Genomic DNA, 27,038 nt, shown 5'->3' with positions numbered 1-27,038 from the left:
AGGGACTATTTACTATTCTAAGAGAAGGCCTTTTCAGTCATATTAACAACGTCCATTTGCTTAGTTAATTCGGAAAGATTTTTATCTGAAAATTACTGAAGACCCACTAGGTTCTCCGCTCTGCCACACTTTATTAGCACTGTTCATTATGCCTCCTCTATTAACGGAAGACTCTGCTTTTTAACATTCTGGAATTTTTCCTCGTCATTATATGGAGAGACCCCACACATCTGTTTATCAAAGGAGTGTGGGAATCAGTCTTCTGTATGAATCGGGTTATGGAGTCAAACACCAGACCACAGGCCAAAGACAACACCACAGAGCCCAAAACGGTCAGGTAAAAAGAATAAACAGCTTATTTAGAATAAACACACATTTACAGGTCTATGTGGAAACCCGGATCCACCAAAACCGTTAGCTGCTCTAAGGAGATGAAAGGAACCCTCTCTGGGCTCTTTTCCTACAGGAATGGGGGAAACCAGAGCGGGCCTGCTCTGCATTTCTTTCTACAACACCAATAATACCCTCGAGTGCCCTTTGCGAGTAAATATGAAGAAAGTGCACTTTTACTTCCACCCTGCCATTTTCTGACTTCCCTGTTTTTAAGAGCACGTTATAGCTTTTTTATGTTTTTAATCTATGGTTTTTTAGATCCTGTTTCCGTATAGGTTACCTTTTCATAACGCTGAGCTTTTTCCTTCTCTTTCAACATTGACTAATAACGTTTCGATTCTACTGGAGAATCACGTATTATGGAAGAGTATTAGTATAGCTCTGAAGTCCTGGGATTCTGCTGTGAGAGGTTTACATTTTGTGTTGTGTGGCGTTTAACTGGAGTAGCGTCTTCTCCAGCACGTTTTCTCCTCTTTGGCAGGATGTGTGCTTTGTTGTTACCAATACCAGAATTTATTTTTTCCTGTTTACTACTTGAATAACAGGGCTTGGCATTGTCTGTTTATAATTCTTTTTCTTCAAAATTATGCATGTATTACTTACTTGTCTTCTCACATAGTTATATGACTTTCCTGGGATTCTTCTTTGTCAGGGAAATTTTTAGAAATGTTTTCATAAAGCCACTCTATGAAGACATTAAATCTTGGGGGGATGGGAATCTGAATATTTGGGGTGGTTACACAGGACAATTCCAGTTCCCCATCAAATATTCTTGATACTATTATCTGTTTATCCTTTAATGTAATTTGCTCAATAATAACCCATTTTTAAGGTTTAATTCATTTCCTAGCATTGATGACTTTTTTGTTTGACACAGTGGCTACTCTCTCAGTTTCTGAGCCACTGTCAAAGAGATTCTTAAAAAAGACCACTTCGAGGGAAGTAGAATGTCTGCGGGAGTCTGGGGAAGGGCTCCTCCAGCCTGGCACATACTGTAGGTGGATCACGCCACCCACCAGAGGGACTGACCAGGGAGCAGAGGCCAAGCACCTGCCGTCTTGCATCTTTCTTCAGGGATCAACCACCCTGGATGTTGTTCAAAGTTGTTATGAAAAATAACAATGCAAATTCATAATTGAGAATAAGACGGTCGTTTAAAAGACCTGCGCTAGGAGAAGGACAAAGTTTGCCTCTGAGCAGCTGTGGACCACCACGTCGCATTTCCAGACACCTCCCAGGGACAGTCACCTTTTACGCAAGCAGAGTCGAAACCTCTCCAAGAGCAGCCTGTGTTCGGCAGGAGCAGAGGGACAGGTCAGGAGGAAAGCAGGCTGCTCGGGAAGGCACAACGAAGGCGAAGAAGAACAAAGTCAGAGCAAACATACGGCCTGGTTCAGAATGTACGAGAAAGCCCTAGTGATCACAGTGTAGTTTTGATGAAAGAGTAAACGATCAATAGAACAACATAAGAAATCCAGAGAGAGACCGGTGCAAATACCGTCAACTGATTTCTGATGCAGGTTACAAAGACAATTCAGTAAAAAGGATAGCTCTGGAGTTGAACAATTTTATATCTGTCTGCAACACAAAAAAACCAAAAAAAACCCTAAGCCCCGCAAATGAAACCTCACACGTTATACAAAAATTAAGTAAAAATAAATCATATACCTAAATATAAAGTGTAAAACTATAGAAGTTCTTGAAGAAATTATAGGAGAAAAATCTGACCTTGAATTACGCAAGGAGATTTTTAGATACCACACCAGAGGCACAGCTTACAAAAGGAGAAAAGTGAAAAATTTGACTTCCTCAAAATTTAAAATACTTTCTCTGCTAAAGACAATGTTAAGAGAATGAAAAGACAAACTTCAGATTGGGAGAAAACATTTGGAAATCAAATTTTTGACAAAGGACCTACATCCAGAATATAAACAGGACTCTCAAAATTCAAACAAAAAAAAGAAAAGAAAAAGAAAAAGAAAAAAGAAAAAAAAGAAAGAAAGAAAGAAAAGGAAAAAGGCTTAGGCGTTCTCGTGGTGACTCAGTGGGTTGAGAATCTGACCTCATGTCCATGAAGATGCTCGTTTGATCCTGGCCTCACTCAGCAGGTTAAGGATCCAGCTTTGCCACAAGCGCCACAGCACAGGTCGTAGATACACCTCAGATCTGCTGTGGCTGTGGCTGTGGTGGAGGCCGGCAGCTGCAGCTCCAATTAGACTCCTAGCCTGGGAACCTCCATATGCTGCAGGTGTGGCTGTAAAAAAAGAAGGGGAAAAAAAAAAAGGTTAAATAACCTCATTTTTAAACTGGGAAAAGTATCTACACAGATACTTTCCCAAAGAACTACAAACGGAAATTTAGTGTATTGACCTATACTCAACATCGTTATTTATCAGGGAAACTTAAATTAAACCACAGTGAGCTATACCACAAACCCACTAGAAAGGTTGGCTTTGGAGGCAGTAATGGTGCCGTCGGTTGATGGTGAAGCCCTGAGGAGGCGAGGTGCTCTGTCCATTGCTTGTAGGAGTGCGAAGGGCTGCAGACACTGTGGAAAAGGGGTTGGTAGCTTCTTCACACATTAAATATGTGCTATAACGTGGCCTGGCACCCAGGGCAGGACAGTGGCTGCTGTGAGTGTTCTGGTCAGTCCTTGACCAGAGAGTTGCTTGGTGGTGGATGGAACCCAGAGGAGAGAGAACGAAGCGTGTGTTGGGGTTGGCGCCCGAGGCCTGAGTGTTCCGCGTCCCCCGTCCTGGCCCTGTGCCTTCGGATGTGTCGCCTACGCGTCCTGAGCCTACGCTAGACTCCTCAGTCAAACGGAGACATGCCCGACTCGCGATCAAACATCATGGGAACAGTTTTGAAGTCGTTAAGTGCCCTCTACCTCGCAGGTTCATCTTTGGGGGGTTTTCTGGTCATTTTCTCACCGTTGACATCTATGTTTTCTTCGTCCCAATCGGCATCTCTTGGGTCCCACCGCAAAAATAAAGGAACAGAATGAAAATAAAAACAAAATCCTCGTCAAAGGAGCCCGTATAAGGATGCCATGCCCTTCCTGCCCACAGAGCGGTCCTTTTCCCTGCAGAACCTGGGTGCCCCTCCGGCCCAGAGCAGGGTCAGCGTGCGTGTTCCCAGGACGCCTTCGCTTTCCCTGTTCAACCCCAGCAGCTTTTTGGCCCTCATACCTGCAAATGCCCGTCCCGTTTCTGAAAACAGACAGGACTACAGTGGGATAAGTCAGTAGTGTATTTTCATCACCGTCTTTTATTTCTAAACAGATTGTGTCACAGAAATTAATTCTAATGAAATATTAAATCTTTGATAATTCAGACGTTTGTTGCTCAAAATACTCTTTGGCTTAGTGTTTTGTTGAATGGAGTGCGTTCAGAATCAAATTGATTTTTCCCACAGGGAATTATTTTTCTGACTCCATTCATCTTGATGAATACAAAACGTATCGGAATCATGTCACATTTAATTTGTACAGTTGAGTGGCTTGATGCACTGTGCCCACTTTCACTTTTGCCGCTGTGGTTTTTGGAATGATGTGTTCTACTACTTAGTTTAAATATTGGCATCATACGGCACTTGTATTTGTTCAGATGTGGAAAATGATGACTTTATGTTGTTTTAGCATTTTTCTCATTGGTTATTAAAACAACTTAAATTAAGTAGAGTGTTTGAATTCTTTAACACCATTCAGGAGGTTTTTTAAATTTTGAAATTTTATTTTATACTATAGTTTGGTAAGTTCTGTGAAATGGTATACATAAAATGATTTAAATGTGAATAGCCATTAAATTTGGTAACTATTTCTCTGTAATCTTTACTCCCTTCTAGACTGGCTAGAATGAGGTCCTGGACACCGTAATTCAGTTGAGAATACGTTTACAAAATTTCCAGAGGCATTATTTAATTTGTATAAGACTTGGCCATAATTAAAATGTGGATAATTAGAGCAAATAGAAACCTGACAAAGAGTTAAAGATTCCATTAGCGTTTCTGGCACCTTATAAATCATCAACTAAAGAAAATGCTGAAAAACACCACCCTTGGTGCGGAACTGACCCTCCCAGCACTTCAGCCTCTATAGACGGGTTTTTTTTTTTTTTAAACATACAAATTAAGTGCACTAGGAAGGAAAAGCGAGCCTTGGTTTACTAAATAGTGTTGGGAAGACATTTATAATTGCTTTCCTTGTAGGCTTTAACAGATGCCAAAAAAATTCATTTGTGATGACCAAGACAACTGTATTATAATTTCACAATTCGTTAACTTAAACAGTTAATTTCCATGGATTAACCAATTGCTCCATTTTACGTCAATTGACAATCATCCTTTAATTTATAAAACTCTTTTTTTTTTTTTGTCTTTTTGCCATTTCTTGGGCCACTCCTGCGGCATATGGAGGTTCCCAGGCTAGGGGTCCAATCGGAGCTGTAGCCGCCGGCCTACACCAGAGCCACAGCAACGCGGGATCCGAGCCGTGTCTGCAACCTACACCACAGCTCACGGCAACGCGGATCGTTAACCCACTGAGCAAGGGCAGGGACTGAACCGGCAACCTCGTGGTTCCTAGTCGGATTCGTCAACCACTGCGCCATGACGGGAACTCCTTATAAAACTCTTTTAAAGTCAATACATTTATTTAGATGTCTCGAGACTATTACTTAATGAAATTAAATCAACTAAGACAATTAAATTTGTTAGACTAAATAATTCACTCTACAAAATACAAAGTTGACGCACTATAATTTTTACATATTTCAGTAGGTATTTCATCCAAAATATATAAAAGAATGAAATAAAAAACAAATTACAGTAGTAACTCAACATTTTAAAATACTATTTACGCCAAATGCAATAATTTGCAATTTGACTAAGTCATTACTTGTCTCCACCAAGGCTTGAAGAGGAAAAATAAAGAACTGCAATATATCTATTCTCCTCCAGCTTTGCTAACTCTATGCACTTCCTCTTTTGGGGGAAGCAAGAGAGGCTAAACGGGCGAGTGAAGATAGAACAGTTACATTTAAGGAAATTAGGGGAAAAAGAGAGATAAGGTAGAAGGACCCTATGACTGATCCTCATAGAATCAGAAGGAGGATAAATTCACCCACAGAAGGAGAAAAAGATAGAACACTGTCCTATCCTGAAGTCTGTCTCCCTTCTCGCCCCCAGCTACTGGTACACACACACACACACACACACACAGACACACACACGCACACACACACACGCTCTTTATGACTCAAGTCCTCTTCTGCATGATTTTACACATAAGTAGAATTCACGTGAAAAGTTGTACCTTGTAATACGTCATCTTTCATCTTATTGGGATTAAGTTTTGCCAAAATCAGATAAAACAAATAGAATGCATTACCTGCTCTTCAACTCCAAGTGTGCTACAGAAGACGTAAGCTTGATTAGAGGTACCTTGATTAGAAAGGTATTCTACTACTTTTCATGGCTACTACTGAAACCAAGAATTAGTACACATTTATTTACTGGCGATATGTATTCTCAAAACACTGGAGGAGACTTTTACGTTTTTGTCTTTTTAGGGCCGCACCTGTGACATATGGAGATTCCCAGGCTAGGGGCTCAATCAGAGCTGTAGCTGCTGGCCTGTGCCACAGCCACATCGACGCCAGATCCGAGCCTGTCTGTGACCTACGCCACAGCTCACGGCAGGGCCGTGGGATCTGAACCCACTGAGTGCACCTGCGTCCTCACGATTACTGGTCAGATTTGTTTCTGCTGAGCCATGCTGGGAACTTCCTGGAGGACTTTTAAAGAAGTCCTGCTGTATATTTATCACTCAGCTTACTCTATGTGTTGTGAGTTGGTATTTTTTTTCATGTTATTTCTTTTTTTTTCATTTTTAAAGTTTTATTGAAGTCTAGTTGATTTACAATGTTGTGATAATTTCTGCTGTACAACAAAGTGATTCAGTTATACATGTTCACACGTCCAGTCTCTTTCAGATCCTTTTCCCACATACATGATCATGGAATATTAGGTAGAATTCTCTGTGCTATACATCAGGTCTCCGCTGGCCAAGCATTCCATATACCTCAGTGTGCATATGCCCATCCCAAACCCCAGTCCTTCCTCCCCTGCCCAGTTGCCCTCCTTGGTAACCACAGATTTTCAAAAAGTCTTCGAGTCTGTTCTGTTATGCAAATGAATTCATTTTTACACTTTTTTTTAGATTCCACATATAAGTGACATCATATGATGTTTGTCTTCCACTGTCTCCCTTCACGTAGTATGATGATTTCCAAGTCCATCCATATTGCTGCAAATGGCATCATTTCATTCTGTTTTATGGCTGAGTAATATTCCATGGTATATATGTACCATATTTTCTTTATACATTCCTCTGTTGATGGACGTTTAGGATGTGTCCATGTCTTGGCTCTCATAAATAGTGCTGCAATAAACACTGGAGTGCATGTATCTTTTTGAATTATGTTTTTTTTCTGGATATATGCCCAGGAGTGGGATTGCTCAATCATAACAAAAAGACAACCCATAGAGTGGGAGAAAATATTTGCAAATGAAGTGACTGACAAGGGATTAATCTCCAAAACATACAAATAACTCGTACAACTCAATATCAAAAAAAAGACCCAATTAAAAAATGGACCGAAGATCTAAATAGACATTTCTCCAAAGAAGGCATACAGCTGGCCAAAAAACCGATGAAAAGATGCTTAACATCATTAATTGTTAGAGAAATGCAAATCAAAACTACAGTGAGGTACCACTTTACAGCAGCCAGAATGACCATCATCAAACTTTCTAGAAACAATAAATGCTGGAGAGGGTGTAGCGAAAAGGGAACCCTCTGAGACTGTTGGTGGGAATGTAAATTGGTGTAACCACTATGGAAAACAGTATGGAGGTTCCTCAAAAATTGAATCGATGTGTTTAATAGAGCAGTGATGGAAATGGATGTATTTGGTTTGACTTCCTGCTTAGCTGCTTATTGAAGGAGTAAGTTTGTACAATGCCTCAGTTTTCTCATCTGTAGAGCTGAAAGAGTATTCTTTTTTAGGATTGCGGCATTACGTTCGACAATGTGGAGTCATTCGCATGATGTAAAGACACAAGGTGTTTTGCATCGTGCTTGCTGCATTTGGAGGTGCAGTTCTCCGTGTAAGCCGGGGGTGCTCCTGTGATTGATTCCAGAGGCCAGCCTTTAATGGGGTTGCAGCGAGGTTCTTGGAATGTTGTTTGCACCTTCTGTGTCTCTAGAGTCAAAGGGGTTGCAAATGTATTTCCCTGAGAGCCATTTTTCTCTGTATTTTCTCTTTTATTTCTTGGTCTCATAGACCACAGACATACAACCAGCCCGTTGTCGCTTTCTGCACAGCCCCATTCTGTCATCCTGAGTCAGTGATGCCACCTTGAACTGGCCGGTGTGATCACCGCCACATTCGTCTAGAGCCAGTGTACACTGTTGCCTGGACACCACCGTCTAAGTCCGGGGGGAGATGTGGTGACGTTCGTTCCCGGCTTTCAACTCATTCTGCCACAACCCCTTCCAGATGTCACCTGTTTGCTTCAGGTGCCAGGCAGTGTAGCACCCAGTGTTTTCATACCCACTCGTCTCTTCCGTGACTTCAGAGTACCTCATTTTCTCCATATTGTCCAGCTTCTCCTAGCAAACCTCAGCCAACATTTCTCACAAGCCAACATTTTCTCACACCTTGGCAAGCCACATGTCCTCAGGTTCAGCTAGATGCTGTAACCTAAGTCAGGCCTTATATTGGCTATTAGAACCATAGATTGCTGTTGTCAGTATATTTTGTATGGCCCAGTCTTGGCTCAACTTGGTCCAGGTGACAGAAGCTCCAATCAATGAGGCTCAAATTTCAAGTAGAACATTGAAAATTTAAAACCATGTTACTAAAGCTATTTTTGGTCCAGGGCACGGAGATTGAATTCAGGGCCTTACACATGAACAGCAGTGATATTTTTGAGTTCTGGTCAAACAAAATCAGTTTTATCCTAATTCTACTCTTTCATAATATTATGCAAAGTATGCATGGAATTTTGACTATCATTGATATTCCCTCACGGCGAATGGAGGGTTGATGTGCCCTGTCTTTACCAAGAAAATACACATTTTCATGAGGTAGCTATGGTGTTCTATCTGAGCAGAATACTGTCTAGTCAGCAAACGACAGGTGCAAAGGGACAAAAACAACTCATTTTCTGGAAAATGTCTTTCTATAATGACAAATACGGAGATAAAATAGAAAACATTCCGTATGTTAACCAGATAGTTTCAAATACTTATTCAACCAGTTGTTGGTCACATTGGACATTTTCTGGTTTCTTCTGGATTCTTGTCATTATTTAGACATAGATTGTGTTTATATTATAGCATAACATATTACCGGTCATTTGAAACATTTTTGGTAACTAGTATATGCTCCGGAATATCTTTAGATCAAGCATACACTTCAGTTATTACTATTACCATTAATGATTAATAAGAGTCAATTCTTTGTTTTGCATCCATGAAAGCAACATTACATTAAGCGGTTAATTGCGAGGGCGGGAATAACACACACACACACGGCTGTACAAAACGGATGATCCACAAGGCCTCACTGCACAGCTCAGCAAAATCTACTCAGTGGTTTGCACTGAGCTACATGGGAAATGGAATGGATGTGTTCAAATGGATGGCTGGTCCACTTTGCTGTACACCTGTAACTAACACAGCAACGTAAGGCAACTATACTCCAATAAAATTTTTTAAAAAGAAAAAACCCCAAAGCACATCATTTAATGATGTGAACACACAGGAGTGTACACCAAGATGATTCCTGCCTCAAAACATGTGTTTTCAACCTCAGACCACTCACTCTGGCATCCTGGGGCCATCCAGTGCTCTAGGCGATTGCCCACCTCCGCGTCACTTGGTTGCACACTGCGTGCCCTTCTAAAACTCGGTTTTGCGTCACTGTCCCTTTGTGTCGTGGGTAATTGTGTTGCTTGTCTGCATGGCTCCTGCAGATGAGACACTCCCTCAAGTTCGACTTTGCTCTATTGCTCAGACGCAGTGACGACGTTTCTCCCCCGTTAACAGTCCTTCGGAGGTGTGGGAAACTTCAGAAGATGAAAACCTACCATGAAGCGCTTCCCTTAAAACTGAAAACCGGAGTTCCCGTCGTGGCGCAGTGGTTAATGAATCCGATTAGGAACCATGAGGTTGCGGGTTCGGTCCCTGGCCTTGCTCAGTGGGTTAACGATCTGGCGTTGCCGTGAGCTGTGGTGTAGGTTGCAGACGCGGCTTGGATCCCGCGTTGCTGTGGCTCTGGTGCAGGCTGGTGGCTGCAGCTCCGATTGGACCCCTGGCCTGGGAACCTCCATATGCCGCGGGAGCAGCCCAAGAAATGGCAAAAAGACCAAAAAAAAAAAAAAAAAAAAAAAAAACTGAAAACCAAGGTGGTGTCCTGAGTTTTGCACAAGCGTGAAGTGTCAAAGCAGGTAGTACCTTAAGAGAAGAACGGCTCATCTGGTGGAAACATAGCCGTCAAACCATTGAGAAAACGGTTCATAAATGATGCATCCTGAGGGGTGACCTAGCAGCGGCCGAGAGCAAGCATGCAGCGGAGGTGAGACCACAGAAGACACGCGGATCGCCCGTCACAGGGGGAGGCAGGCGGGAGCTGGCTGTCGGGGAGGATTACTTGGTGTGAGACTCAAGGATGCGGAAATAAACACTGAAAAGGAGAGCGCAGAAGATCACATGAGGGGAAAATGCAGTGAAGGTTACATTCTCAAATGAAAGAGACAGAAAAAGTCAGTGTGACCACACATAGCCTCAGGAAAGGGGGGAGGAGGAGGGGAGGGAGGGGGGAGGAGGAAGGGGGGAGGGAGAGGGGGGGAGGAGGAAGGGGGGAGGGAGGGGGGAGGAGGAAGGGGGGAGGGAGAGGGGGGGAGGAGGAAGGGGGGAGGGAGGGGGGAGGAGGAAGGGGGAGGGAGGGAGGGGGGAGGAGGGGGGAGAAGGGGGAAGCGGGGGAGGGGGGGAGGGAGTGAGAACAAAACAGAACGTTTCATCATCGTCATTCAAACCTCGTTTGCGCATTCCTCCTCGCAGCTGCTGGCGATGCTGTGGCGGGGAGGATAGACTGCTGGCCTCCAAGGTGACCGCAGTCTGATTTTAGGGACCCGGATTTATGGTGGATTATACGGCAGACGGGAATTTGCAGATATAGTTGAGTTAGCGATCTTGAGATGATGCTGGGTTACCTGAGCGGACCCAGCGGGGTCGCCAGGGTCCTTAAAGGCAACGAGCCAGGGAGGAGGGCCAGGTCAGAGCCGCACAGTGTGAGAAGGACTTGGCCTGACGGGCTGGCTCGGAGATGCGGGAAGGGCCACCCGCCAAGGAACACAGCAGCCCCCAGAGGCTGGAAAACACCGAAGTGGGTTCTCCACGGAGACTCCAGAATGAACGCAGCCCTGGACCCCTTGGTTTTTAGCCCATTGAGAACTATTTTGAGCTTCTGACCTTCCAAACTGTAAGGTAATGCGTTTGTGTTATTTTAAACCACCAAGTTTGTAGCAATTTTTTTTACAGCAGCCAGAGGAAACGAATAAAAATCCCATGAAGATACTGGCATTGTATCCTCACTACAGATGAGAAAATCCCCTCCTCAGCAGCCTCTGATATTTAACCCGCGTTATACCGCAGAGTCAGGGCTGCGATGCTGACGGCTCCTCCTCGCCTGCCTAATCTGGGGCTGTTACTTCAAACGGCCGCTTTGGTCTAGACACACACAGGAAAAAATTAAGAAATGAAGGAGTTTCCACTATGGCACAGTGGGTTAAGACTCCAACTGCAGCAGCTCGGTTGCCTGCAGAAGGACGAGAGTTTGGTCCCCAGCCCAGCCCAGTGGGTTAAAGGTTCTGGTTCTGCTGCAGCTGCAGGGTAGGCCACAGGTGTGGCTCAGATTCCATCCCTGACCTGGGATCTTCCACATGCTGCAAGTGTGGCCGTTAAAAAAGAAAAAGCAACGGAATGATTTTTTTTACAATGAGCATCTTGAGACAACAAATAGTAGCTTACGGATTTTTTTTCTGCCAACTATGAGCGTGTGTGGATTTGCATGCATTTACACACAACTGCTGCGATCAGGTTTATTCAATTCAGTAAACAATGAGGCCCTTAGACTGAAGAGGCTCTGATGCCCCAGGGCTGAGGCAGCAAACCAGAACCTGAGCCTGGGGGTGATAGAATGAAACCTAAGGACAAATGGTCACCAACAGCCAATGAGGCTTTAAGCGAGAGCCAGTCAATTATTTCACTCCTTTGCTCTCCTTTTCTCTCTCAGATCCCCGGGGAACTCATATCCACTGCTGATGTTTGCGCAGATAAAACTCTTACAAGGTTTTATTGGCCTCTGAGGTTCTAACAGGTTTTGATGTGTTAGTGAGGCTGTGCCCATGGGCTGTGACTCCGCAAATGCTTTTCAGAGCCCCTCCTCGGTAGGTGGGACCCAAGGCCAGGGCTGGAGTTGAGGACATCCCCCTCCCCAATATTAAAGTCTCCAGGGGTTTGATTCAGGTATTTCTTTCCTCCAGGTCAGTTGGGCTCTGGTGAAATTTTCTTTGGAAGGCAGTTATTTGTTTAGGAGAACAGAGAGCTCTGGCGACGTTTCAGAGGGTTCTTTTTTCCCTTTTCCTGCTGGAAGCACAAGCACAGGGGACTTTTCTGCAGTCTTCACCCTGGGAGCCTTGAAGAGCTTCCCGAGGGTCCCGAAGACCACCCCTGTGCGTTTAACTCACAGATGGTTCACGCTAAGCCTCCAGCCATTCCTCCCTCTTACGCGTGAATCCCACCTGTGCTGTCTAGACAGCGCGTTCCTTGTCCTGACGACTCTTCCAGGCTCTCTTCATGTTGGACCAGAAAGTGGGAGAGTCTGCCATGTCTCCTGGACCTGTCTGTCTGTCCATCTGATCGTCCCCCTTTTTCCCATCGTCTTATGTATTTATTTTTCAGCCTTAGAATCAAACATGATCTGAGAGCTCTACTTTTTTTTTCAGGAAAACATTTTGCTTTGGAGGGGTCTCACTTTTGTTTCTCTCAACAAACCTACAATGAAATGCATAGTAGTCAAGCTAGATTGGGGAAGATAATGGCATCAAAGGCTTTTATTCAGTGCTTTTCGTCTTACGATCTGTAAAAGTTTATTTTTATTGAGTGACTCTGCCTCAGAACATCGTGTGGGTTGAAGGTGTGTACGGTGTGTTACTGTGATACCTTCTCTCTTGCAATTAAGGCCGATATGGTGAAGTCGATCATATTACACAATTATAGGACAATATTGTTGTCTGCATCCATTATGCTGTGCAATCCAGCTCCATGCCTTGTTTACTGATTACAAAGTTTGTGCCTTGAACCGAGTCAGCGTGTTTTGGTGCAGGTGTTGGGTGCGTGTACATATCTACTGTTGTTCCATCTCCTTGACGTACTGACCGCTTGTGTTGCATAACGACCTTCTTTCTCTCCTGTTACCCTTTTTGGTTTGAAGTCTATGCTGCTTGCTTTGTTTTCCACTTTCTTGGACTCTCGCTTTCCCGCCCTTCACTTTGAGCACATGTGTGTCTTTAGAGCGGAGCTGAGTCTGCCCTGGGCAGTGCACAGTTGAGTCTCGTTTTCTTCCAATCCATCCAGCCACCTTGTGCCTTTTGATAGGCGAGTCCGATCCATTTACATTTCAGGGGATTGTGGATGAGGTGCTGCCATTGAAGCTTTTGCCTGCTCGTTATTTTGTCCCCATGGTTTCTTTTTCCTTCTGTTTCTATCAGCCTTTGGGAGGTGGTGGGTTTCCACGGGGATTTGCTCCATCCTCCGTTTTTATGTTTCTTATTGCTGCTCTTGATTTTTGCTTCCTTGTTACCGTGAGTTTTACATAAATTACCTCATAGATAAAATTTGCTGGTAGCAACTTGTCTTCATTTACCTATAAAAGTCCCATCATTTTACTCCTACCTCTTTATATTTTTGATGTCACAGATTCTCTTTTTATGCTGTGATTTCATTACCAAGTTGTAGTAGCTAAAATACTACTACAGTTTTATTTAATGATCCTTTTCCTTTAAACTTGATGCCGTAGTTGAGTTTAATATACACTCTAAAAAAGAGTTATAGTCTTCTAATTCTGACTGTCTATTTATCACCTTGATATTCAAAACTTGAATAGAGTTTTGTTTCAGCTTGAAGAGCTTCTTTCAACATTTCTTGTTCAGCAGGTCAGGCAGTGGTGAACTCTCTCACTTTTGTTTGATGGGAAAGCCTTTATTTCTCCTTCATATATGATGGACATCTTTGCTGGGTAGAGTATTCTTGGCTGATGGTTTTTACATTTCAGTATTTTGAATATGTCATTCTACTCTCTCCTGGCCTGTTGGAAATCTACTGATAGCCTCATGGGGGTCCCTTGGAGCTTACTCTCTTTCATCCCCCAGCCTCCTTTAAAACTATTTCTTTATCACTGACTTTGACAGTTTTAATATAATGCGTCTTGGAGAAGGTTTTTTGAATTGAAATAATAAAGTTTTCTATTGGCTTCATGGACTGTCTGCTCTGTTCCTTGCTCAGGGTGGGGAAGTCCTGCTATTCTTTCTTAAACTACACCCTCTGCTCCCTTCTCCTCTCTTCCTCTCCTGGAATACCTGTTATTTTACATTGGCTTATCTAATGGAGTCAGATAATTCTCTTAGGGTTTTTCACTTTTAAAAATATTAGTTCTTTCTCCTCTTTCACCTGAATTTTCTCAGCTCCACCTTCCAGCTCACTAACTCTCCTCCACTGGATCTGATTTTTCGGATGTGTTCTAGTGCCTTCTTCATCTCATGTGTTGAGTTCTTCAACCCCAGACTTTCTATTTGGTCTTCTCTAGAGGTTCAGTCTCTTTGGTAGGTGCGCCTCTTCCTGAATTTCATGCCTGAGGTCATTGTATTAATTTTATGAGTTTTCCTGTAGCTCACTGAATTTTGTCATAACAGCTTTCTTTTTTGAATTCTTTATCAGTTAAATCCCAATAGTCCATGTCTTTGTGATTGGTTGCTGAAAAGTTATTTTCTTATGAAACCATATTACCATGATTTTTCATGGTGTTTGATGAGTTTTTCTTTACTGCTGCATTTGAAGTGACGAAAGTCTTTCTTATTTGGGCAAAGATTTGTTTACTTGATTCTCACAGTTCACAGGCTGATGGTTAGGAGGCTTCCTTTTGTTTTCCAGAAGGTGGTACAGACCAAAAGCTTTTGGTTTCTCTTACAGGAGCCGACTTGAAACTAAGGCCAGGACAGGGTAAAAGGAAAGCTTGGTGGTGGCGCGACGGGAGGTCTGTGCTTAGCATGTGGGGCTCCAGGGGGTCCCACAGCTGGTCAGGGACCCTCGTGAGGGGTCCTGGGGGTCTGCGGGCCAGAATCCGGGGAGACGAGGAGGCGGGGAAGCTTCCTCAGATCTTCGTCTGTCGTCCCTCCCCTTTCCCTCCATCAGTGAGGCTCCCCCAGACAGCAGGTCCCTCCGCCTGCAGCACAGACCCTCCCCTTCCCTCCCTCCTCCTCCTCTGCCTGAGCCAGTACCTTCTCTGCACTGCTCCCCTCACTGCCCAGCCCCCGAGGCCCAAGGGCGAGGATGGATGGATCTCGAGGGTGAGCTGGTAGGCCGTGTAGAGATGCTTTTGTTTGGTTATGGAGTCCAGTTAGTTGAAAATCAAAGGGCAGGAGAAAGGACGACTCAGGCTGTCGGAATGCTGCTGCTGCCCCTGGGTCTCTTTCCTGGGGTCCGCGTTTGAAGTCCACACTTGGGGTGTTGCGGGTGTTTACTGCTCCAGGCTGTCATTTCTTCTAACCATGTTCAGGGCACAGAGCTAAATACATGCATTATTTTGGAAACAAAAATAAATTTGAATTTGTATCAATAGTTTGACTCAAAGTTAAGATTGTAGGAAATTTACTTAATTGCTTTGAGTTTGCATTTTTATTTTCCTTTGCCACTGCAAATCTTTACTCCTCATGATATGAAACTATCTCGTATTGATTCCACATGCATAGCTATTCGCTTAGAAATAACGAATGTGGTGCTACCACTCACGGCTCTCCTCTGGAGCACCGGCTCAGATCTCTCAGTGCTTTCTTTCCTTGCCCAGCAGGAGCAGGTACATAAGACGTCTGAGCATTTGAGCCAAGACTGGGCTCTGCTGGCAGCAACGCTCCGTCATGGAGCCCAGTGATCTGGGTATGACGAACCCTCGCCTCTTGTCCTCAGTTGGCACCGACGCCCAGGAATGCCCAGTGGATTGAAATCACACGATCCTCCCGCGAGTGCCACCTGGAGACAGAATTACAGAAAGGGGGATAAAGAATGCAAGCACTGTCTCGTCATTCAAACTCTAACATGTGGTTAAATAAGCCTCACAGACTGCACATGGAAATTGAAATCAAGCCAGGAAAACCCCAATTTTTCACCTGCCTGTCACTTCGCAGACATTCCAAGCGCGGGGTCTGTCTTCCGGGGCCTGGGCCCTCTGCCTTCCTTCCATCATCTTAGAGCAGGTGCTCTCAGACTGCCCTTGGCTTGCATAGCTCGTGTCGTACTTCCAGCCCTTTCTTTTCTTTTCTGCCTCAGCATGTCATCCACCAGCGGACCTGATACTTTGTTTATCTTGAAACTGTGTGTTAACATTTAGCACAACATTTAAAGGACAGTTGGAATCTAAAACAAAATTCCAACAAAGAAAGCAAAACACAGAGGAAGTAAAAACTCTTGCAACTTCTGTTTTTCAACAATACTTCTGAGTTCCCTGGGGGCACAGCAAGTTATGGATCCACGGTGTCACTGCAGAGGCTCGGGTCACCGCGTGACGCAGATTTGACCTCTGGCCTGGGAACTTCCGCGTGGAAAGAAAGGCTTCCTGTGATTGTTTCCGTGTTTCTTTTCTCCCACACCTGGACGCTGATGGCTTCCTGGAACCCACTTAGAAAAGCAATTTCCATATCCTTCTTTGTAGATGAGTAAATCCTTCTAAAAATCACTTGGTCCTATTTAGGCACCGGCCGCTTTCCCATTTTGTGCAGAAAGAAGCCGAAGAGTCCACCATTAAACGTGTCAATGACTACATAGACGTTGAGAATGAAGTGCAGCAATAACACGTTGAGACTAATACGTGTGTGAGTCTGAAGGAAGAGTTCCAGCGTCCGTCTCTGTGATGGCATTCTCCTGCACGCAGTGTGAAAACGAGGCAATATTATAAAAAGCACCCGAGAGGATCTGCGAGGCACGTGGCTGTGTGAGGACCGACGTTCCACCTGAAAGAACCGCCTGCTGGGGACACAGGAGGTGGGGGGTGTTTCCCGCGTATCACCTCTGCAACCAGGGAGGCGCCGTCCACCGCTTTGATGCGCTTTCGAGGGATGGAGTGTCAGCAGCACCCGCAGCAGCGGGGCCTGTGGGGCTGGCCGGCCCTCTTCTCCCCAAGGCTCGAGCACCTGCTGCAAGGGAGAAGAGGCGGATGGCGAGAGAGACCGAGATGCAGAGCAGACGCCTGTCAGGTTGCCAAAGCCGCAGCCCCAGAAGCAGCAGCCTGGGGAAAGCAGGCCCAGGTCCGGGCCGTCCTGCAGGCAGAGGTACGCGGCTCGGACACGCGAGGGAGAGTTGCTCCGGAGCCGCCTTCGGAGCCACAGCCCGTGGGCGTGATGAGACAGTGTGGGGGACTCTTCAGTCCCAGGCAAGAGGAACTGGCCAGACGCTTAATGAACCAGATGAAAGTCCAAGTGAGCAATAAACAGGCAGCAGGAAGGAAGCGCAGGAAGGTCCAGAGACAAATGAAAGCAGTGAGGTCCAAACACATCAGTAACAATGACCGAGGGAGAATGACTACATTGCAAGGAAACTTACGGTAAGAAAACACGGGAGAGATGGATTCAGTCTTGAGGAATGGAGGCTTATTTATTTGTTTATTATCTTTCTAGGGCCACACTGGCAGCGTATGGAGGTTCCCAGGCGAGGCGTCAAATTGGAGCCACAGCATCGCCAGATCTGAGCTGCATCTGCGAACCTGCACCACAGTTTGTGGCAATGCCGGATCCTTAACCCACTGAGCTAGGCCAGGGAGTGAACCTGCAACCCCATGGTTCCTCGTCGGATTTGTTTCTGCTGAGCCATGACGGGAACTGCCAGAAGGCTTATTTTAAACACAACAAAGCTCAGAAGTAATAAGAAAATTGACACTGCAATAGCAAAAAGATAGCACTAACAAATGAAAAAGTTGTGACAGCATAGAAATTGAAGCTCCTTCTGGACAAGATTAACACGCAGAAGGTATGAAGAACTTCCGGGGTTAGTAAGACAAAACAAAGAAAGCCAATGTTGTCACGTAAACAAATTGCAATGCCCAGAATTAGAAGTACAAGGAGTAACGTTTACATGAATAAGTTCTCATTCTAACTGGAATAAAACTTCTGCTTTTAGGTTTCCGTCTTATAGAAACTACGTTCCGCATAGATATTTGAAAAGAGGCATGAACTGGAATATTCTTTTAAGAATTTATTGTAATAGCAAAACATTGGAGTTACTGTTACACACACATCAATAGGAAAATTGTTCCTGAAGCTTTGGCGTGTCTGTTGTGGGAGAACACAGTTTAAGAGGGATGTTTATGAGGTGTGTCCCTAAATAGAGTGAGAAATATTTTAGTATGAAACAAGCCCCCACCTATACTTTTCATCGGAAGAACACTTACATATATTTTTAAAACATGTCTTTATACGTAGGCATATAGGTTGTGTAAATACGTAGCAAAGAAACATATAATGAAGACAGCATCTGCAAACGACCTCTGGAAGGTAATCGCTTCCCAGAAGGGAAATGATTTTTGAATATTTAAGGAGGATCATTCTGTTTTTCTCTGTACGTTTTTAAAAAGTTTAACCTCCTACAAAATCTTTAATAATGATTTACCTGTGTAACATTATAAAACATAAAAACTTACAATATACAAAGGACTGGAAGGAAAGATAATATATATGAAATTATTTAACACGACGTTCATTCCCTGCCAAACTGTTCAGGCAAAAATAAACAGCAAACTTGAGTGAACATAACATAATTGCTAAGTGGGAGGATGGAATGAGAGAAAAGTGCAAGAGCAATTGCTAAGATACAAATTCATTTGTCTCGAGTTTGATTCTTTAGATTCCACGTGTAAATAACATCATATGACATTAGCCTGTCACTGTGTGACTAACTTCGCTTAGTGGGACGTTTCCAGGTCCATCCGCGTTGCTGCCAATGGCAGAGTCTTCCGTTCCTTTTCATGGCTGAGTCGTATTGCCCTGTGTACATGCACCACATCTTCTTAATCCATCTGTCTGTCGATGGTCATTTCGGCGGCGTCCATGCCTTTGCTGCTGTGGATATAGTGCTGCTGTGAACATAGGGGTGCACGCGTCTTTTCAAATTAGAGTTTTCTCTGGATGTATGCCAAGGAATGGGCTTACTGGATCGTACGGTGGTTCTGTGTCAGGTTTCAAAAAACTCCATACTGTTTTCCACAGTGGTTTTACCAACTTACATTCCCACCAAAAGTGTAGGAGAGTTCCCTTTTCTCCACACCCTCTCTGGGATTGGTTATTTGTAGAACCTGTCTTTAATTTCTCCTCTCTCTTTCGGTTCACTTTGGGCTCATCTCTTCCTAACTGTGTTTTCAGGGCCTCTTCTGCCAGGTCCCCGTCGACCGTGTCTTCAAAGCAGACGTGAGTGTTGCCCGTGCAGGTCCAGCCCTGGAGCCAGCGGAGCTCCCGGTGAGGGCTGCCCTCTTCCTAAGGCTCACTTTCGAGGTCCTTTAGCTCCTGGTCTAGACTGGATGCAGACATTTCTCTCGCTCTGAGAGCAGGCAGGCAGGGAAACCCCAAGCCCTGGTTTCAAGTCTTGCTCCTGTTTTTTCTCCATCTCAGGGCGAGAGTTTGGGTCCCAGAGATGAGAAAACAGAAGGCTCACAGCTTTCGCACTGAGGTTTGCATTTCTGTTCTAGTCTTGCTCCTGCGCACGACACTGTTTTCTGGTTCTGCTGCTGTCCTTGTTGCTTGAAGACTGTGTTGGGGAAGTGGACACAGTCAGCTTTGTTGACTCTGGTCCCCTTCATTCTGGATTCTGCCGGCACACCCGCACGCTTCTTGCAAGGACAAAGACGGGTGTCCTGACTGCAGGGTCCTATGCACAAGTTCACCTCATCTGACCCCTCAGCACAGCCCTGCTGGAAATAGCTCAACTGTCTCCTCCTTCGTGAAGTTATTTTCCCTTGGTGTCCATGATATGTTAGGCTGGTTTCCAGCCTGCACTCCTGGTCAGGAATTCTTCGTTGCCTTCACCCCGTATTTTTATTTACCTGTCTTCTAAAATCCAGTTACTTTGCATTACGTCTTGTTCTGTGTTTCTCCCTCCCTCATAGTCTGTCATGAATGTGACATCCTGGTTATGAGTGCGTGGTCTTTAGGAGACTGTAAGGTTTTGGATTCTGACACTCACAGGTTTTATACTCTTTGGCAAGTTGCTTCATTTTCTGTGTCTCAGATTCATCACCTGTGAAACAGGGTTGATGATATTTAGGTTAAAGGGTGTTTTGAATATTAATTGGGATAACACATAAATGCTTAGCAAGGTGACTTAGTACTCCATAAATTTTAGCAATTATTTTTATTACTCTCTGTCCTCCATATACTAATAACTTGAAGTTTTATAACTCCTGCCCAAATTTCATTTTTTGAGATCTGAACTCTCCTGTCTCACTCCCACCTTGACACATCCAATTCATCTCTGTGTGCTCCTCAAGCACAAGTTGTTCGGGGAGCTCCCACTGTGGCTCAGCAGAAATGCACCTGCCTAGTATCCATGAGGATGTGGCCTCGCTCAGGGGGGTAAGGATCTGGTGTTGCCGTGAGCTGTGGAGTAGGTCACAGACGTGACTTGGATCCCACATTGCGGTGGCTGTGGTGTAGGCTGCAGCTGCAGCTGCGATTCAGCCCCCTAGCCTCGGAGCTTCCACATGCTGCAGGTGTGGGCCTAAGAAAAAATGCTCATAATTGAACCCCTGGTCTCTCACCCACCTGCTCCCCCTTTCACTTTTCTACATTTCACTAAAAGGTAACCAGGGTTAAGATCCAAGAAGCTGATTCCTCACAGGGTTTTTCTTTCGGCCTCGTCCAGCCCATCACCAGGTCTTCCAGTTCTGTGTGCCTGGTTCCCAGGAGGTCATTCCATACCCACTGCATGCCCCATCTCCTCCTGCCTGGAGGACTTTGATGATGGCACAGTTGCCTCCTACCTCCCAGTCGCTGTCCACACGGCAGCTCCCTGGGCCCTTTCAGAAGGTGATCGGTAGAGGTGGAGGGCGGCATATGTATTGGTTTGGCCTGTGCTATTCCAGAAGTGATTTCCCGTTCGTTGCTTCTGAGGTCCATGCAAATAAGCAGAGTTTTCCATGTACAGAACATTCCTCAACTATCACATCAAAGCAGACTTTTCAGTAGTTTAAGGAGACAACCTAAGATTAGAAAATACTACTTTCAAACAAATAGCAAGCGTAATGGAGTTGTTTAAGAGAATGCTGGGTGCAATGGAAAGCAATAATAGTCGATAATAGATTGGGGAACTTGTCTGTAAAAATAAAGAAATATAGGCAAGCAGACAAGTCACTGAAACAATGAACAAGAGCTCCACAATGGCCATGGAAAGTGACCCAGGGGTAGAAAGGAAAGGTAGAGGATAATCAGAATTTGAGGCAGCAAGAGAAGAAAATATCACTAAGTCAGAGGAAGGGTAGAGTTATGAGCCCGAAATTCAGAAGGCCTGCACCAACGGTCGCCTTACTACATTCAGAGACCCAAACCTAGACACGCACCTTGGTCCCTTGGTGGGGGTGGGAAGGGGGGCAGATAAGGAAATTATCACTCAAAATGTATGTGTTAGCTGAAACCGTAAGAAATTGGTAAATACGAGAGATAAATTACATGAAAATATACTTAAACATCTGTGATGGTAAGACTCAGCACTTCCTGAAGTAAAGCATTCATGAAAAAACGATTTATTTGGAAAACTTAGTGACATCGAAGATACGACTACAAGGAAAAATGATGAAGGCATATTCCAAAGCATCAGAGGACTACCAGCAAGTTTTAAAAATCCATACATAATGTTCTAGTGTGAGAAGTGTGAACATACTGTAATGGATATTACATAATACAACATAATAGGTAAATAGTTCTGGAAGACTAAATTTAAAACTGTGCACTTAAAAGAAGACTAGAAACCTATCCTTAATTTTGGATAATAGGATTCTGAACAATGCTATTAAAAGTAAAACTTTTATGTATGTTTTCACTCTATTTCCAGAATCCTCAGTTAGTCACTTTTATGCCTCCATCTAAAGGTTGAACATATGTATGTGTGTTTATTGAAGTGTGTAAAATAAAAATAGCACTTTTCTCTGTGTAAATGTGTTCCATTATGCAATCAATCAAAAGTATAGCCTAGAACTCATTTCCTTTCCTTGTATGGCCTAATGGGAAAATAGAAACTAAAGAGCAAAGGATTACATTTTCTTCCCACGATAACAGATGGATGCTCATTTGCAGAACAATGATGTGCTCCGAATAGACAGAAGAAATTTTCAGTAAATGCAAAAAAGATTGGTGCACATTTTTAGTTTTCTCCTCTGCATATCTAATTAGAAGTGCATTTATCTGATGGACAAAAAATTGGTATCTGGGTATAATTATAGAAGGCCCATGAGTATTCGATTTAGTCTTCCTGGTAAAATTCTGAAGCAAACTCAGGGCATAATGTAATTAACCAGGTGGAATAGTGAAGTTGTCCTTTTTCACAAAGAGTGGGGCTGACCTATAATAACAAGGCCCAGAAAATAAATTCTAAGTATGTGCTAAGGGTTGAAAAAAAAAAAAATTAAGGAGAATAAAATCTTTTAGTTTTAATCTGCATAAAAATTGATATTGCCCTACAAAAATGGTAAGCTTGATATTCAACTTGTATTCTTCATCTTTCTTTGTAGAGAAAGTTTAAAAATAAAAAGTGTAGAACTTCAGTTTCCCATCTGGCATGTAAGGAATTTGATCATCATCACTGGTAAGTAAAAATCTGAACAAACAGAAAAATCAACACTTCTTATAGCCATAAGGAACATGAGGTCACCGGGCAATTTGATTGCCCCAGAAATTGGAGAGACAGACATGCCCATACAGAGACTCACAACTTAACAGAATAGAACTCCACAAGAGGAACTTCCACTGGAAATGGCCGGGAAAAGAATCTGAAAGAGAATGGATGTGTGTGTACATGTATAACTGAATCATTTGTTGTACAGAAAAAAACTATCACAACATTGTAAATGTTTTATACTTCAATAAAACTTTAAATGAAAAAAAGAAAAACAGAAAAAAAATTGCAAGGCAACTAAAAGGCAAAAAACATCGTCTGAAGAGACAGAGTAAACATTAGATTCAGACTCAGAACCAAACTCAGTTGTGGCAGGAATGTTGGAATGCTCAGGTTGGGAATTTCAAACAACTATGATTAATATGATAGGGCCCTGATGAGTAAGGTAGACTGCATGCAGGGACACATGGAAAACGTAAGGGGAGAGATGGAAATTCCAAACAAGAACCAAGAAGAAAGGCTAGAAATCAAAAACACCATCATAACGAAGAGCAAAGCCTTGATGGGCCTGTAAGTAGCTGAGGAGAGAATCTTGAGCTTGACGATGTCTCAGTAGAAACTCCGAAACTAGAAGAGAAAAAGGCAACAGAGTAGAACAGAATCTCCAAGAACTGTGAGAAAACTATAAAAGACAAAATATATGTGATAGGACTATGAGATGGAAAAGAAAGAGGACTAAACAGAAGAAACATTGGAAATTACAATGACTGAGAATCTCCCCCCAAACACTTTGCCTGTAGAAAAGCAAAGACATGAATTACCCCTGACTGCTCAGGAAGCGTCATGGGAGCAAGAAGAGAGTGGAGCGAAACACTTTAAAAGTTGAGAGAGAAAACCCACCGGTCCAGAATTCTGTGTCCTGTGCAATGGGAAGGAGATGTAGGAACTTTCTCAGACAAACAAAAATGGAGGAGACTCTTGCCAGTAGGCCTGCCTTACAAGAAATCTTCGACGTTCCTCAGAAGGAAAAATAGCCAAGCCACAAACTCAGATGTAAAGGAAGGAAGGTGGTCAGAGAAGGAGGAAATGACAGTCAAACCAAAAACCAGGGCCTGGATTCAAACCCCCCTGTCTCTGGAGTTGGTGGTACTGGTATTTACTTTTCCTGTTCTTAACTGATCTGACAGATTATAGGTTTTTGTAAAATAATACCGACACGGTTTTTAATTATTTACACTTGAGTACATACATATGTATTTATACAAAGATATGTATACAGTTACATATTATTCACTCTATGTAACTTGTGTATTATTCGTTATATATAATGTGTGTATATATGTATCTATGTATACTTATGTTTAAGTTAATGAGTGAGAGCAGTGATGTAAGAAGCAGGAGGGAGGAATTAGTGATGGTTTGTTACCATAAGATCCGTAGAGTACCTGTGAAGTGGTGTAGTAGCATTATTTGAAAGTGACCTCGAATTAGTTTTTATCTTTCCTAAAATTTGGTTGGCCTCCCTCACAGCATGCAGCAGCTCCAGGGCCAGGAACTGAACCAGAGCTGAAGCAGTGACAATGCCACGTACTTAGGCTGCAGGCCACCGGGGAAACGAATGTCTGTTGTAAACTAGTGGATGTCACATCTCCAGGGAAACCGCTGGAAACGTTCCAAGGAAGTGTGACTGAGAGGCAGCCATCAGGGAGGTGACACGCTGTGGGTGGAAGGCTCTGCTGCTCCCTGCCCTCGCTGTGCCCCGCTGCATCAGCTGCACACTGGCAGTTCTCCTTGTGAGACGTCCAGAAACTGGTTGAGAGATTCCACAATTCTGGGTGGGTGAGAAACTACCCACACTGAAACTGGGAGGAAGAGCTGAGGTATCCTTTTGCTAGAAACTGACCCTGAACCACATCATAAAATCAGTATCAACCCCAAACTACCAGCTTCTCCCTGAGGAGAAAGGACTTGGAGCCCACATCTTGCACCCCAGCCTTACCAGCCACTTCCCAGAGGACTGGCTCCAAACTGCCCCGTCTCTGGAACTTGCTGGGCCTGGAAGTCTAGTCCCTTAAGGACTCCAGAGAACAAAGGAGACGTTTTAATCAGCATGTGGGCGAATCCCGTGGCTCAGCCCCTCGCTAAAAACAGACTAAGCAGGGCATAAAGGCCAGCTTCTAGCTTCTCCATGAAAGAAGTCAGACTGCACACTGACTTCTCCGGTGGCTGCCTGTGGGTCTGGATCCTAATTGTCCGTCCCCAGGAGGTGGCAGGGCCAGCATTCACTAGTCCCTGGGAACTACAGAGGGTGGAGAAAAGGTTTTGAAGGGTGTGTGGAGATTTTCTGTGGCTCCTCTCCTAGCAGTAAAACCAAGTCTCCCTGTAAGGGCTGGGCTACCCATCTGGCCCGCCACCACTGCCAACTTTTCAAACTGCTGTAGAAGCTTCTGAATTTTGACTTGTTTCTGAGGACTGATATTGCCCACTAGGCTCTTAAGGCTGCAGAGAACAGAAACACTAATGAGAAAAGACATATGCACCTCTATGTTTTTGCAACATTAGTCACAACAGCCAAGATATGGAAACAACCCAGATGCCTGTCAACAAATGAATTGATAAAGAAAATCTGCATGTGCACACAGTACATATATACACAATGGAATATTATGCAGCCTTGAAAAAGAAGGAACTCCTGTCATTTGCAAAAAAATGGATAACCATGTAGGACATTACCTTAAATGAAATAAGCTGGACACCGACAGACAAGTACTGCCTAATCTCGCCTTTATGTGGAATCTAAAATAGTCAGACTCATTGAAGCAGAGAGTATAATGGTGGTTACCAGCAGTGGAAAAGAAGAGGAAATGGGGAGATATCGGCTAAGGGGTACAAAGATTCACTTATGCAGGATGGATAGGCTCTGGAGATCAAATGTAGAGCATGCTGACTACAGTGAACAGTTTTGTATCATGTACTTGAAATTCGTCTTAAGCATTCTCATCACACACACACACACACACACACAAGGTAAATAACCTACGTGAAGGATATGCTAATTGGCTTGACTGTGGCGATCGTTCGAGAATGTGTACATACATTAAAACACCAGGATGTATACCTTAAATATATTACATCTCTGTTTCCCCACTATGTCTCAATAAAGCTGGAAAATTAAAACTGATATGCTAAGAAAAGAGGGAGAAGGAATCATATAAAAATGCTCAATTAAAACCACAGTAGGCAGAAAAAATGTAGAAGACAAATAAAGGAACAAAACAAGACCAAAAAATAAATTTACAGATATAGCAGATATCAATCTAAATACTCACTTTGAACATTCATGGTCTAAAGGCAGCAGTCGGAAGACAGAGACTGCCTGACTGGATCAAAAACAAAGAACTGACTCTATGTTGTCTACAGGAAACCCATATTAAAATAAAGACTCATGGAGATTAAAAGTAAATGGATGGGGGAAAAATGGTATGCTAACATTAATCAAAGCAAAACAAGAGTAGCTTCTATTAATTTCAGACAGAGCAGACTCCAGAGCAAGGAGTTCTCTGAGGTAAAGAGGGGCATTACACAGTGATAAAGGGGTGAATTCTCCAAAAAGACACAGCAGTCTGGAACAGGTGCACGTCTACAAACAGGGCATCAACATATGTGAGGCCCAAACAGAACTGCGAGAAGAAATAGATAAATCTACTGTTACAGCTGGAGAGGTCAACATTTCTCTATAAGAAATGGGCAGATCCAGCAGGCAGAAAATCAGAAACTCAACAGCTTCATTAATTCCTGGATATGATAGCAATCTATAGACCTCTTCATCCAACAACAGCAAAATATGCATTATTCTCAAGCTCACACAGAATGTTCACCATGACAGACCATAGTCGGGGTCATAAAATTAACCTCAACACATTTACAAGAATAGAAATTGTATATTATCTGCTCTCAGGCCTTAGTGAACATAAAGTAGAAATCAATAACGGAAAGATGATTCAGAAATCCCAAATTACATGAATATTAAACAACAAGCTTCTAAATAATACACAGGTCAAAAATAAATCTCATGAGAAATTAAAATATATTTGAATTAAAAATGAAAACCCAATTTAAAATTTGTGGAATGCTTTCAAGCAACACTTAGAGGGAAATTTATGGCATTAAATGCATACGTGAAGAAAGAAGAAAGCTCTAAAATCAATTATCTAAGTTTCCAGTAGGAAACCTTTCCACTAGAAAAGGAGGAGTAAATAAATTCCAAGTAAGCAGAAAAAAAGAAATAAGAATTAGAGTAGAAATCAATGCAACTGACAATAGGAAATCAATAGAGAGCATCAGTGAAACCCAAAGCTGCTCCTTGGAAACAATCAACAGAATAGCTAAACCTCTAGCCAGGCTAAGAAAAAAAAAGAGAAGACGCCAATTCCTAAAA

The 27,038-nt window shown here is 43.4% G+C and overlaps 1 protein-coding gene across 1 annotated transcript; it reads left to right on the top strand.

Moving 5' to 3' along the window:
- Window positions 1-203: 203 nt before the first annotated feature.
- On the top strand, window positions 204-27,038 carry LOC146400264 (uncharacterized). The gene is made up of 4 exons (XM_084978583.1): window positions 204-337; window positions 15,582-17,330; window positions 22,497-22,570; window positions 24,131-27,038. The coding sequence occupies exons 2-4, from the start codon at window positions 16,831-16,833 to the stop codon at window positions 24,157-24,159; spliced, it is 603 nt and encodes a 200-aa protein (XP_084834709.1). The 5' UTR covers window positions 204-337; window positions 15,582-16,830; the 3' UTR covers window positions 24,160-27,038.

The sequence above is a fragment of the Sus scrofa genome, chromosome 9 (assembly GCF_054392235.1).
Source record: "Sus scrofa isolate SSC_HxYL_T2T_F1_AM1 chromosome 9, Sscrofa_HxYL_maternal_Yorkshire_Landrace_v2.0, whole genome shotgun sequence".
NCBI lineage: Eukaryota > Metazoa > Chordata > Mammalia > Artiodactyla > Suidae > Sus > Sus scrofa.
This window is presented reverse-complemented; position numbering and strand designations above follow the sequence as displayed.

What these genes read in the sequence shown, in the direction of transcription:
- LOC146400264 (XM_084978583.1), top strand. Translation starts at nt 16,831, where the DNA reads ATGCGCTTTCGAGGGATGGAGTGTCAGCAGCACCCGCAGCAGCGGGGC. An exon ending in ACATTGCAAGGAAACTTACG is followed by an intron (nt 17,331 to 22,496) that starts GTAAGAAAACAC and finishes CTTTCTTTGTAG; the next exon opens with AGAAAGTTTAAAAATAAAAA. An exon ending in GAATTTGATCATCATCACTG is followed by an intron (nt 22,571 to 24,130) that starts GTAAGTAAAAAT and finishes CCTCCCTCACAG; the next exon opens with CATGCAGCAGCTCCAGGGCC.